Genomic DNA, 14,020 nt, shown 5'->3' on the forward strand with positions numbered 1-14,020 from the left:
AGCTGTGAATCCATCTGGTCCTGGACTTTTTTTGGTTGGTAGGCTATTAATTATTGCCTCAATTTCAGAGCCTGCTATTGGTCTATTCAGGGATTCAACTTCTTCCTGGTTTAGTCTTGGAAGAGTGTAAGTGTCCAGGAAATTATCCATTTCTTCTAGATTTTCCAGTTTATTTGCGTAGAGGTGTTTATAGTATTCTCTGATGGTAGTTTGTATTTCTGTGGGGTCGGTGGTGATATCCCCTTTATCATTTTTAATTGCATCGATTTGATTCTTCTCTCTTTTCTTCTTTATTAGTCTTGCTAGCGGTCTGTCAATTTTGTTGATCTTTTCAAAAAACCAACTCCTGGATTCATTGATTTTTTGGAGGGTTTTTTGTGTCTCTATCTCCTTCAGTTCTGCTCTGATCTTAGTTATTTCTTGCCTTCTGCTAGCTTTCGAATGTGTTTGCTCTTGCTTCTCTAGTTCTTTTAATTGTGATGTTAGAGTGTCAATTTTAGATCTTTCCTGCTTTCTCTTGTGGGCATTCAGTGCTATAAATTTCCCTCTACACACTGCTTTAAATGTGTCCCAGAGATTCTGGTATGTTGTATCTTTGTTCTCATTGGTTTCAAAGAACATCTTTATTTCTGCCTTCATTTCGTTATGTACCCAGTAGTCATTCAGGAGCAGGTTGTTCAGTTTCCATGTAGTTGAGCGGTTTTGATTGAGTTTCTTTTTTTTTTTTTTTTTGAGACGGAGTCTCGCTCTGCCGCCCAGGCTGGAGTGCAGTGGCCGGATCTCAGCTCACTGCAAGCTCCGCCTCCCGGGTTCACGCCATTCTCCTGCCTCAGCCTCCCGAGTAGCTGGGACTACAGGCGCCGCCACCTCGCCCGGCTAGTTTTTTGTATTTTTAAAGTAGAGACGGGGTTTCACCGTGTCAGCCAGGATGGTCTCGACCTCCTGACCTCGTGATCCTCCCGTCTCGGCCTCCCAAAGTGCTGGGATTACAGGCTTGAGCCACCGCGCCTGAGTTCTAGTTTGATTGCACTGTGGTCTGAGAGACAGTTTGTTATAATTTCTGTTCTTGTACATTTGCTGAGGAGTGATTTACTTCCAATTACGTGGTCAATTTTGGAGTAAGTACGATGTGGTGCTGAGAAGAATGTATATTCTGTTGATTTGGGGTGGAGAGTTCTATAGATGTCTATTAGGTCTGCTTGCTGCAGAGATGAGTTCAATTCCTGGATATCCTTGTTAACTTTCTGTCTCGTTGATCTGTCTAATGTTGACAGTGGAGTGTTGAAGTCTCCCATTATTATTGTATGGGAGTCTAAGTCTCTTTGTAAGTCTCTAAGGACTTGCTTTATGAATCTGGGTGCTCCTGTATTGGGTGCATATATATTTAGGATAGTTAGCTCTTCCTGTTGAATTGATCCCTTTACCATTATGTAATGGCCTTCTTCGTCTCTTTTGATCTTTGATGGTTTAAAGTCTGTTTTATCAGAGACTAGTATTGCAACCCCCGCTTTTTTTTGTTCTCCATTTGCTTGGTAAATCTTCCTCCATCCCTTTATTTTGAGCCTATGTATGTCTCTGCGTGTGGGATGGGTCTCCTGAATACAGCAGACTGATGGGTCTTGACTCTTTATCCAGTTTGCCAGTCTGTGTCTTTTAATTGGAGCATTTAGTCCATTTACATTTAAGGTTAATATTGTTATGTGTGAACTTGATCCTGCCATTATGATATTAACTGGTTATTTTGCTCGTTAGTTGATGCAGTTTCTTCCTAGCCTCGATGGTCTTTACATTTTGGCATTTTTTTGCAATGGCTGGTACCAGTTGTTCCTTTCCATGTTTAGTGCTTCCTTCAGGGTCTCTTGTAAGGCAGGCCTAGTGGTGACAAAATCTCTAAGCATTTGCTTATCTGTAAAGGATTTTATTTCTCCTTCACTTATGAAACTTAGTTTGGCTGGATATGAAATTCTGGGTTTAAAATTCTTTTCTTTAAGAATGTTGAATATTGGCCCCCACTCTCTTCTGGCTTGTAGCGTTTCTGCCGAGAGATCTGCTGTTAGTCTGATGGGCTTCCCTTTGTGGGTAACCCGACCTTTCTCTCTGGCTGCCCTTAAGATTTTTTCCTTCATTTCAACTTTGGTGAATCTGGCAATTATGTGTCTTGGAGTTGCTCTTCTCGAGGAGTATCTTTGTGGCGTTCTCTGTATTTCCTGGATTTGAATGTTGGCCTGCCCTACTAGGTTGGGGAAGTTCTCCTGGATGATATCCTGAAGAGTGTTTTCCAACTTGGTTCCATTTTCCCCCTCACTTTCAGGCACCCCAATCAGACGTAGATTTGGTCTTTTTACATAATCCCATACTTCTTGCAGGCTTTGTTCATTTCTTTTTCTTCTTTTTTCTTTTGGTTTCTCTTCTCGCTTCATTTCATTCATTTGATCCTCAATCGCAGATACTCTTTCTTCCAGTTGATCGAGTCGGTTACTGAAACTTGTGCATTTGTCACGTATTTCTCGTGTCATGGTTTTCATCTCTTTCATTTCGTTTATGACCTTCTCTGCATTAATTACTCTAGCCATCAATTCTTCCACTTTTTTTTTCAAGATTTTTAGTTTCTTTACGCTGGGTACGTAATTCCTCCTTTAGCTCTGAGAAATTTGATGGACTGAAGCCTTCTTCTCTCATCTCATCAAAGTCATTCTCCGTCCAGCTTTGATCCGTTGCTGGCGATGAGCTGCGCTCCTTTGCCGGGGGAGATGCACTCTTATTTTTTGAATTTCCAGCTTTTCTGCCCTGCCTTTTCCCCATCTTTGTGGTTTTATCTGCCTCTGGTCTTTGATGATGGTGATGTACTGATGGGGTTTTGGTGTAGGTGTCCTTCCTGTTTGATAGTTTTCCTTCTAACAGTCAGGACCCTCAGCTGTAGGTCTGTTGGAGATTGCTTGAGGTCCACTCCAGACCCTGTTTGCCTGGGTATCAGCAGCAGAGGCTGCAGAAGATAGAATATTTCTGAACCGCGAGTGTACCTGTCTGATTCTTGCTTTGGAAGCTTCCTCTCAGGGGTGTACTCCACCCTGTGAGGTGTGGGGTGTCAGACTGCCCCTAGTGGGGGATGTCTCCCAGTTAGGCTACTCAGGGGTCAGGGACCCACTTGAGCAGGGAGTCTGTCCCTTCTCAGATCTCAACCTCCGTGTTGGGAGATCCACTGCTCTCTTCAAAGCTGTCAGACAGAGTCGTTTGCATCTGCAGAGGCTTCTGCTGTGTTTGTTATTGTTTACTGTGCCCTGTCCCCAGAGGTGGAGTCTACAGAGACAGGCAGGTTTCCTTGAGCTGCTGTGAGCTCCACCCAGTTCGAGCTTCCCAGCAGCTTTGTTTACCTACTTAAGCCTCAGCAATGGCGGGCACCCCTCCCCGAGCCTCGCTGCTGCCTTGCCGGTAGATCACAGACTGCTGTGCTAGCAATGAGGGAGGCTCCGTGGGCGTGGGACCCTCCCGGCCAGGTGTGGGATATGATCTCCTGGTGTGCCTGTTTGCTTAAAGCGCAGTATTGGGGTGGGAGTTACCCGATTTTCCAGGTGTTGTGTGTCTCAGTTCCCCTGGCTAGGAAAAGGGATTCCCTTCCCCCTCGCGCTTCCCAGGTGAGGCGATGCCTCGCCCTGCTTCAGCTCTCGCTGGTCGGGCTGCAGCAGCTGACCAGCACCGATCATCCGGCACTCCCCAGTGAGATGACCCCAGTACCTCAGTTGAAAATGCAGAAATCACCGGTCTTCTGTGTCGCTCGCGCTGGGAGTTGGAGACTGGAGCTGTTCCTATTCGGCCATCTTGCCAGGAAGGAATAAAATTTATTTTAAAATAAACAGGCTGTTACTCTGCATAGTGAGAGTTATAATAATGACAATATTGTATGGTTCTTGTGTTTATTAAATAAAATAATACTTTTAAACTCCTGGCACAGAGCAAGTGCTTTAACAGAGATTACTTAATGTTATTATTCGTTTGCATCCCTTTGCGTTGATGTTTATCACAATAAAAATGTGATAAGCCTTTACATTTCTTTTAACCTCACAGCAAGGCTAATCGATGTATATTGTGCTCTCTCTCTTTCTTTCCCTTATGTTCTTCCCTTTCTCTTAAAAAAAAAAAAACAGATTATAAGGACTATGGGGATTATTGGAGAGGAGACTATGAAGTAAACGGGGTAGATGGCTATGACTACAACCGCGACCAGTTGATTGAAGATGTGGAACGTACCTTTGAAGAGGTAAGCAAGGAACTGTACACAGAAACAGCTGTGGGGCAGTGTATGGGAAAGAGGGACAGCGACTAAAGGCATTCTGGCTCATTCTTAACACATTGGTCAGCCATTCCCAGGCCTCATAAAGTTATGGAATATTAGAGTTTGAAAAGATTTTAGAGAATAATAGGACAGTCCTACAGATGATCAGAATTGCTCTGCTTTCCTCCTTCTTTCAGTCACTGACCATTAATTACTAATAGAAAGACTATAGGAATGAAATATTATAAGAAGAAATGGTCCTTTAGCTTATAAGTAGGAATGATCTTCTTGAGCTACCTGGGGCTGGCACTGTCTTCCTGTGTTAGCAGAGCTATAGACTTTGCTTCCTTCCTCAGGACAATTGATACTATTACTTTAAGCTAGTCTTCATAGGGAAGAGAGAGTTTTGTGAACAGAAATGTCCCACAGATGTTTTTCCTTCATTTTGGCCCCATGCCTCCCCTTTACCTGCACCTTCAAACTTCTAATGTGAGTTACCTTGTCACAGCCATAGTTTGGCAGAGCTATCAAAAATGGAAGTAAGATAAACAACTCCCCAAAAAGGAAATGGGGAGAAGACTTGAATAAGTACATCATCAAAGAAATGACACAAATGGCAAATAAGAAAATAAAAAGTTATTAGGGAAATGCAAATTTAAAGCCATGATGAAAATCCCCTCCACACCCACCAGAATAGCTATGATTAAAAAGATGGACAATACCAAATATTGGGGAAAATGTGAGACGCTGGAGCCCTCTTACACTGCGGGAAGAAATGTAAAATGGGGCAGTCACTTTGGAAAACAGTTTGGCAATTTCTTAAAAAGTTAAGCACACACTTACCATGACTCTTAAGTTTCTATGTGAAATAAATGAAAACATATATCCTTATCCATAGAAACACATACACAAATGTTCATAGCAGCAATATTCATAATAGCCCCAAACTGGAAAACTCAGCTGTCCTTCAACTAGTGAATGGATAAACAGACTGTGATATACTCAGAGTGGCCAGAGATAGGAGTGGAACTGACTACAAGAAACCTTTTGTGGTTATAGAAATGTTAAAAAACTAGATAGTGGTGATGGTTTCCCAGTAGTTTTAATTTATTGAAACTCATGGAACTACACTCTTGAAAATGGGTGAATTTTATAGTATGTAAATTATACCTCAAACTAAAACAAAGGAAGGAGGTAACGATCTTAAAAATGAATATATATTTTTTGCATCTGCTTTTATTTTGGGACCTGTGTTCTCCCAAGTATGTTTATCGACTTATGCAGTAGAGTTATCATCAATATCTAGGAAGAAGGAATACTTTTAAATTTTCCAGAAATTTGAGAGAAGAAGAATTATAATTTGGTGAAATTCTACTTGTTTAAAGAATCTCCTATTTCTAGTGTTGTTGAATGGAAATTAGAATTGGTTACTCTTGGTCTTAAACTTTCTTCCTGGGCTTTTCAGATTAAACCATTATATGAACATCTTCATGCCTATGTGAGGGCAAAGTTGATGAATGCCTACCCTTCCTATATTAGTCCAACTGGATGCCTTCCTGCTCATTTGCTTGGTAAGAAGCCCATGAATTCTTCATGTACTTGGCTCTTTGTTATTTCTAACAATAAAATTGCCTTTTTGAGTGAGCCTTAACATAAAACTTTTGAAAAATTCTGTAAGTGGTAACATTGTAGAAATCACATTTTGAAAGCATTTTCTTCAACCAAAAGTCTATTTTAAACAATTCTCTATTGTATTACTTTTTTATACATAAAGAGTTATTATTTTGGCTGCAATTCAAATGATAAAGGGGTTATTTAAGATAACTAGAGAAAGAATTACAGGCTCAAATGAGAGTGGAAATGGGGAAAATAATTTTTAGTATTTAAGTTGGTTGGCTAAGCTCTTAAGGTGGAATTTGAGATTTTAGTATCATATCATCAGAGGAAAAAAGCTTGGTTGGCTGGGGGTGGTCGGGGTAACAGAAAGGTATAGCTTGGGCGAAAGCTTCCTAACTTCATTCTAGACCTCACCAATTACTTTTGCTGAAAAGTGCTTGGCTTGGAATCGCATGAGTGAAGAATGAAAGTGACCATCTTCTCCTCTCCCACCGCAGCAACTGAGGCCAAATAAAATATAAATATTTGAAAATTTCATGCCATGCATACATAGCATTTCTACTGTAGTCAGACTAAGTTGCAGGAAGCTAATCTCCTTCACAGCCAAACCTTGTGTCTGTTAGCAGGAGAGAATGCGGAGAAAGGACCTGTGGAGACTTTTAACTCTAAAGTAATGTGGAAATCCTTTCTACAAAGTCAATGGCAAGCATTATTTAGTAATTCAGTTTCTGCTTAAACCTGTCTGGTGTGATGGGATAATTTCTTCATTCCAATGCAGACTAATTTACTGCTACCTGGAACCAATGTAACACAATTCTACCTTATGTGGAACTTAAGCAACACCCCTCTGATGACTTCCGTTCATTAGTCTTATTTCCATGCTATGAGGTTACCCAGAATGTCAATTCCTATTCTACAAGATGACCTTCCAGATATTCATAAAGAACCATCATATAAGATACAGCATAGTACTTGGTGCAATACATTTTAGTGACTATTATTGTTATTGTCATGTTTACACTGTTTTCTTTTGTCAAGTTAAATATCTTATACATTATCGACCATTCCTTAAAACCTCACTTTTCTATAATTGTTCTCATTTTGATGAACTGTACTTTGTCAATGTGCCTCCTCAATTATCATGCTCAGAGATGAACAGTTACTCCAGACGAGGTTTGACCAACATAAAGAAAGACATGGTACCATGACTACCTTTGTTCTAGACACTATACTTCTATTGATTTAGCTCAAGGTCACATTTATGCTTTAGAAGCCAGGCCATACTGTTCGTTGGCTCATTTTTGGTCTTTTAGATGTGCACTGTGCTTTAGCCTAATGCCACATATATGTTTTTATGATGGTTAAGTTTTTCTTTAAAATTTAAGCATAGGACTTCACATGTATCAGTACTAAATTTTATCTTTTAAAATATAAGTTTATAGAGTTTTTTTTTTTTTTTTTTTTTTTTCAGATAGAGTCTTGCTCTATCACCCAGGCTGGAGTGCAGTGGCTGATCTCAGCTCACCGCAACCTCTGCCTCCTGGGTTCAAGCGATTCTCCTGCGTCAGCCTCCCAAGTAGCTGGGATTACAGGCTCAAGCCTCCACGCCCAGCTAATTTTTGTATTTTTAGTAGAGACAGGGCTTTGCCATGTCTCTACTATGTTGGCCAGGCTGGTCTCAAACTCCTGATCTCAAGTGATCTGCCTGCCTCAGCTCTGCAAAGTGCTGAGATTACAGGAGTATTCTTCATGAAGTTTGTTGCCCCATTTCTTTGGCACCAGGATTCTGGTCCCGCTCTTAGATTGACTTTTTCTAGATACATCTTCTTTTTCGTGGTCTCTGGCCTTGGAATACAACTTAACATTTGTTTGAGATGTTTACAAAGTCACCAAGTTAAGTACACGAATATAGGAATAAAAGTGGAATTTAGTTACCAGTTAGTAGAAGTTCCTGAATGATGATCTTATATGACCTCTTTTGAAGCCAACATTGGGAATTACTAACAGCTTAATTTGTAATATTTTGTACCATGGGTGGTAGATTATAGAAATCTGTTTCTAATTTACAGTATCAGTGATGGTCCATATATTTAATAAATTATGTCTACATTTCTGCTGCTTTGTCATATACTAACAGACTTTTTTTAAAAAATAGGTGATATGTGGGGTAGATTTTGGACAAATCTGTACTCTTTGACAGTTCCCTTTGGACAGAAACCAAACATAGATGTTACTGATGCAATGGTGAACCAGGTAGGAAAAAGAGCCCTTAAAAACTAAATCTAAATTCTCAACTTCATTTATTTTTATGTCATCCTTCTATTTTTATTTTTATGTGAAACCATGTAAATAAAAAATTTAAGCTAATTGAAATTTATTTCTTACATAGCTATATTTTCATGGAAAAACAGTTTACAATGGCCTCAGATACCTTGAATTGCAGGTGTAGTATTGATCTCATTGAAAGGTATTTAAAATGCAGATTACCTGAGTTTTCCATTAAGCAGTAAGATGTAGAATTGTCAACTGGTTGGTATCACTCTTTCCAAAGTTTGTCATTGCTAAGTAACCAGCCAGTAATCTCTATGGATAGTAAAAACAAGAATATTATGAGGGGATTTTTGCATATTAAAAATTATTAGTGTTAAAAATATTACAAGAATCTTTAAAAACAATTTTAAGTAACACCTTTATTACTACTTTGGTTTAATTATTTAAATGTGCTGGGTTCCTCAAAACACAAGTAAGTACATAGCCCACAGACCCAATAAAGCAACTACACAGTCGAGACTACAAAGCAACCAGCTAACAACAGCATGACAGGAATGCTTCACCTAACAGATTGAGAGTGGCAAATTGGAGAGAAAAACAAAACCTAACCCTCTACTGTCTTTGAGACCCATCTCATGTGTAATGACTTGGGCTCAAAGTAAAGGGATGCAGAAAGATCTATCATGCAAATAGAAAACAAAAAAGAGCAGGGGTTGCTATTCTTGTATCAGATAAAACAGACTTTAAACCAACAACAGTAGAAAAGGACAAAGAGGGTCATTACATAATGATAAAGGGTTCAATTTAACAAGAAGACTTAACTATCCTAAATATATATGTACCCAACATTGGAATACCCAGATTCATAAACATAGCACTTTTAGACCTAGGAAAAGACTTAGACATCCAGAAAATAATAGTGGGGGACTTCATCACCCCACTGACCGTGTTATACAGATCACTGAGGCAGAAAACTAACAAAGAAATTCTGGAAATTCTGGACTTAAACTTAACACTTGACCAATTGAACCTAAGAGACATCTATAGAATATTCCACCCAACAACTATGGAATATACATTATTCTCATCTGTATATGAAACATACTCTAAGACTGGCAACATGCTCAGTCATAAAGCAAGTCTCAATACATTCAAAAAATTAAAATTATACCAAGCATATTCTCAGACTGCAGTAGAATAAAAATAGAAATCAATACCAAGAGGAACTCTCAAAACCATGAAATAACCTGGAAACTAAACAACTTATTTCTGAATGACTTTTGAGTAAACAATGAAATTAAGGCAGATATCAAAAAATTCTTTGAAACAAATGAAAACAGAGACACAGCATACCAACAGCATATCTGGGATGTGGCAAAAGCAATGTTAAGAGGAATGTTTATAGTGCTAAATGCCTACATCAAGAACCTAGAAAGATATCAAATTAATAATCTAACACCACACTTTAAGGAACTAGGAAAACAAGAACAAACTAATTCCAAAGCTAGAAAAAAAGAGAAAACTAAAATCAGGGCAGAATTAAAGAAATTGAGACCTAAAAAATCATACAAAGGATCAACAAAATGAAAAGTCAGTTTTTTAAAAGGATAAACAAGATGGAAAGACCTCTAGCTAGATTGTAACAGAGAAAGAGAGAAGATCCAAATAAGCACAATCAGAAATGACAAAGGTGACATTGCAACTGATCCCACAGAAATACAAAGGATCCTCAGAGACTATTACAAACACCTCTATGCACACGAACTAGAAAATCTAGGAAAAACAGATGAATTCCTGGAAACACACAACCTCCCAAGACTGAATCAGGAAGAAATTGAAACCCTGAACAGACCAATAATTAGTTCTGATATTGAATCAATAATTTAAAAACTTACCAACTAAAAAAACAAAAAAAGCCCTAGACCAGATAGATTCACAGCTAAATTCTACCAGATGTAAAAAGAAAAGCTGGTACTAATTCTACTGAAACTATTCAAAAAAATTGAGGAGGAAGTTTTCCTCCCTAACTCTTCTATGTGACAAGTATCATCCTGATACCAAAATCTGGCAAAGACACATGGAAAAACAAACTACAGGCCAATATATTTGATGAATAGAGACACAAAAATCCTCAATAAAATACTAGCAAACTGAATCCAGCAGCACATCAAAAAGTTAATTCACCATAATCAAATAGGCTTTATTCCTGGGATGCAATGTTGGTTCAATATATGCAAATCAATAAATGTGATTCACCATATAAATAGAATTAAAAGCAAAAACCATATGATTATCTCAATAGATGCAGAAGAAGCATTTGATAAAATCTAACATCCTTTCATAATAAAAATCCTCAACAAACTAGGCATTGAAGGAACATACTTCAAAATAATAAGAGCCATCTATGACAAACCCACAGCCAACATCATACTGAATCAGCAGAAGCTAGAATCATTCCCTTTGAGAATTGGAAAAAGTCAAGGATGCCCACTTCATCACCCATATTCAACATAGTACTGGAAGTTCTAGCCAGAGCAATCATTTAAGAGAAAGAAACAAAAAGCATCCAAATAAGGAAAGAGGAAGTCAAATTAGCTCTCTTTGCTGATGATATGATTCTTTACCTAGAAAACTTTAAAGACTCCTAGATGTGATAAATGACTTCAGTAAGCGGGGGCATACAAAAATGAATGCACAGAAATCAGTAGCGTTTCTATATACCAAAAACTGAGAGCCAAATCAAGAACACAATCTCATTTACAATAGCCACAAAAATTAAAACATCTATGAATACATCTAATCGAAGAGATGAAAAATCTCTACAAAGAGAAGTACAAAAAACTGCTGAAAGAAATCATAGGTGACACAAACAAATGGAAAAACATCCCATGCTCATCGATTTGGAAGAATCAGTATCATTAAAATGGCTATACTGCTTAATGCAATCTACAGATTCAATGTTATTCTTATCAAGTTATCATTATTTTTCACAGAATTGGAAAAAGCTACTCAAAAATCCATATGGAACCAAAAAAGAGCCTGAATTGCCAAGGCAATCCTAAGCAAAAAGAACAAAGCCAGAGGCATCACATTACCTGACTTCAAACTATACTACAAGGCTACAGTAACCCAAACAACATGGTACTAGTACAAAAACAGACACATAGACCAATGGAACAGAATAGAGAACCCAGAAATAAAGCCACACACTTACAGCCATCTGATCTTTGACAAAGTCAACAAAAATAAGCAATGGGGAAAGGACTCCCTATTCAATAAATGGTGCTGGGAAAACTGGCTAACCATATATGGTTATGCAGCTTCACTTTTTATTCTGCAGTGGACTTTTCCCAGGAGTATGTTACGTATGCTAAAATGTTCATTGCATTGCTTCTTACAGATTTAAAACTATTAACAAGCAAAGGCTCAGCAATACACAAATAGCAAATTATGGTGCAATTATCTGAGGAAATTTTATAAGGCAAATAGAAGTATAATTAGGTATTCTACTCAGAAATGTAGAATTTTAGTTGAATGAACAAAAATACATAATTTATAACTATAATATCATTTCATCAACAGAAGGGAACACAGATAATTTTTTTTTTTTTTTTTTTTTTTTTTGAGATGGAGTCTCACTCTGTCGCCCAGGCTGGAGTGCAGTGGCATGATCTCCGCTCACTGCAACCTCCGCCTCCCGAGTTCAAGTGATTCTCCTGCCTCAGCCTCCTAAATAGCTGGGACTACAGGTGCACACCACTATGCCCAGCTAATTTTTATTTTATTTTATTTTTTATTTTTAGTAGAGACGGGGTTTCACCATGTTGGCCAGGCTGGTGTCCAGCTCCTGACCTCGTGATCCACCCGCCTCAGCCTCCCAAAGTGCTGGGATTACAGGTGTGAGCCACCGCGCCTGGCCTGAGAATTTTTTAATTTAAATTTAAATTTTAAATTCAAGGAGTTCACGTGCAGGTTTGTTACAAGGGTATATTGCGTGATACTGACGTTTGGGCTTCTATTGGTCCTATCAACCAGATATGAACATAGTACTCAATAGGAAGGTTTTCAGACCTTGCTGCTCTTCTCTCCCTCCCTCCTTTTGGAGTCCCCAGTGTCTATTGTTCCCATCTTTATGTCTATATATACCCAAGGTTAGCTTATAAGTGAGAACATGTGATACTTGGTTTTCTGTTTCTGCATTAATTTACTTAGGATGACAGTCTTCAGCTGCATCCATGTTGCTGCAAAAGACATAATTTCATTATTTTTATGGCTGTATAGTATTCCATGGTATATATGTACCACATTTTATTTATTTATTTCTTTGGGTTGATTCCTTGTCTTTGCTATTGTGAATAGTGCTACAATAAACACTCGAGTGCAGGTGTCTTTTTGGTAGGACGATTTATTTTCCTTTGGATATATACACAGTAACGGGATTGCTGGGTCGAATGGTAGTTCTATTTTTAGTCCTTTGAGAAATCTCCAAACTGCTTTCCATAGTGGATGATCTAATTTACATTCTCACCAACAGTGCGTAAGTGTTCCCTTTTCTCAGCAGCCTCGCCAACATGTTATTTTTTGACTTTTTAATAGTGGCCACTCTGACTGGTGTGAGATGGTATCTCACTATGGGTTTTGATTTGCATTTCTCTGATGTTTTGAAAATATTTTCTCCCATTCTGTAGGTTGTCTGTTCACTGCATTCTGTAGGTTGTCTGTTTACTGCAATTCTGATTGTGCTTATTTGGATCTTCGCTCTTTCTCTGTTAATCTAGCTAGAGGTCTTTCCATCTTGTTTATCCTTTTAAAAAACTGAATTTTTATTTTGTTGAACCTTTGTATGATTTTTTAAGTCTCAATTTCATTAATTCTGCCCTGATTTTAGTTATCTCTTTTTTTCTAGCTTTGGAATTAGTTTGTTCTTGTTTTTCTAGTTCCTTAAAGTGTGGTATTATATTAATTTGATATCTTTCTAGGTTCTTGATGTAGGGATTTAGCACTATAAACATTCCTCTTAACATTGCTTTTGCCACATCCCAGATATGTTGTTGGTATGCTGTGTCTCTTTCCATTTGTTTCAAATTGCTGTACAGCAGTTTTTTAGTTTAATTAGGTCTCACTTGTCAATTTTTGTTTCTGTTGCAATTAGTTTTGAAGACTTACAAATTCTTTGCCCATGCCAATGTCCAGAAGAGTTTTTCCTAGATTTTCTTCTGAGATTTTTATAGTTTGAGGTCTTGTATTTAGGTCTTTATTCCATCTTGAGTTAATTTTTGTATATGATGATTGGTAGGACTCTAGTTTCATTCTTCTGCATCATACTTCTATTTGCTCAGGTAAATGATTTGCCCAAAGTCACAAAGACAGTCATTGGCAACTAAGGATTGAACTCAGAACTCCTAATAATTTCAGCCTGGTTTTCTATTCATTCATTCATTGTTCATTCAACAGATGTTAACTGTATTTCCTAATCTACACTGTTTTGGTATAGGTTCATTCTACTTAAGAATGTCATACTCATCAATACCAATTGCCTGACAGTAAGTCCTTAATTTTTAAACCATCTATAGGCTCATATCCTGTTTCTTATTCCCAGGGCTGGCAAAGGAGAGAAACCAGACTTGACTGTCTTTGGGATCAGAGGAAGTTTTCTGTTACTAAAAGTGATTCATAGACTAGCTGCCAATTACACAAACTTAGCTCACCTAATGTAGGCCTTATTTCCTAAGCAGGCTTGGTCAGCTCCTGAGACTTGTTACCAGAAGAGTTTTCTGGGTGGCAGATGCCTACTGCTGCCTCTTTTTAGTCCCAGAACACTGTGAAAATTTGGACTTCATACAGATCATGAAGCCAAGGCCC

At 38.2% G+C, this 14,020-nt stretch overlaps 1 protein-coding gene across 2 annotated transcripts in view; it reads left to right on the forward strand.

The window, feature by feature from the left end:
* LOC105478157 (angiotensin converting enzyme 2) overlaps nt 1–14,020 on the forward strand; it is a 58,703-nt gene that overhangs the window by 20,590 nt on the left and 24,093 nt on the right. For both annotated transcript variants that reach the window (XM_011735203.3, XM_011735204.3), the window contains 3 exons: nt 4,143–4,255; nt 5,736–5,841; nt 8,043–8,140. In XM_011735203.3, coding sequence (XP_011733505.1) covers nt 4,143–4,255; nt 5,736–5,841; nt 8,043–8,140 — 317 coding nt within the window. The remainder of the gene's footprint in view (nt 1–4,142; nt 4,256–5,735; nt 5,842–8,042; nt 8,141–14,020) is intronic.

This window comes from Macaca nemestrina, chromosome X (assembly GCF_043159975.1).
Source record: "Macaca nemestrina isolate mMacNem1 chromosome X, mMacNem.hap1, whole genome shotgun sequence".
Lineage (NCBI taxonomy): Eukaryota > Metazoa > Chordata > Mammalia > Primates > Cercopithecidae > Macaca > Macaca nemestrina.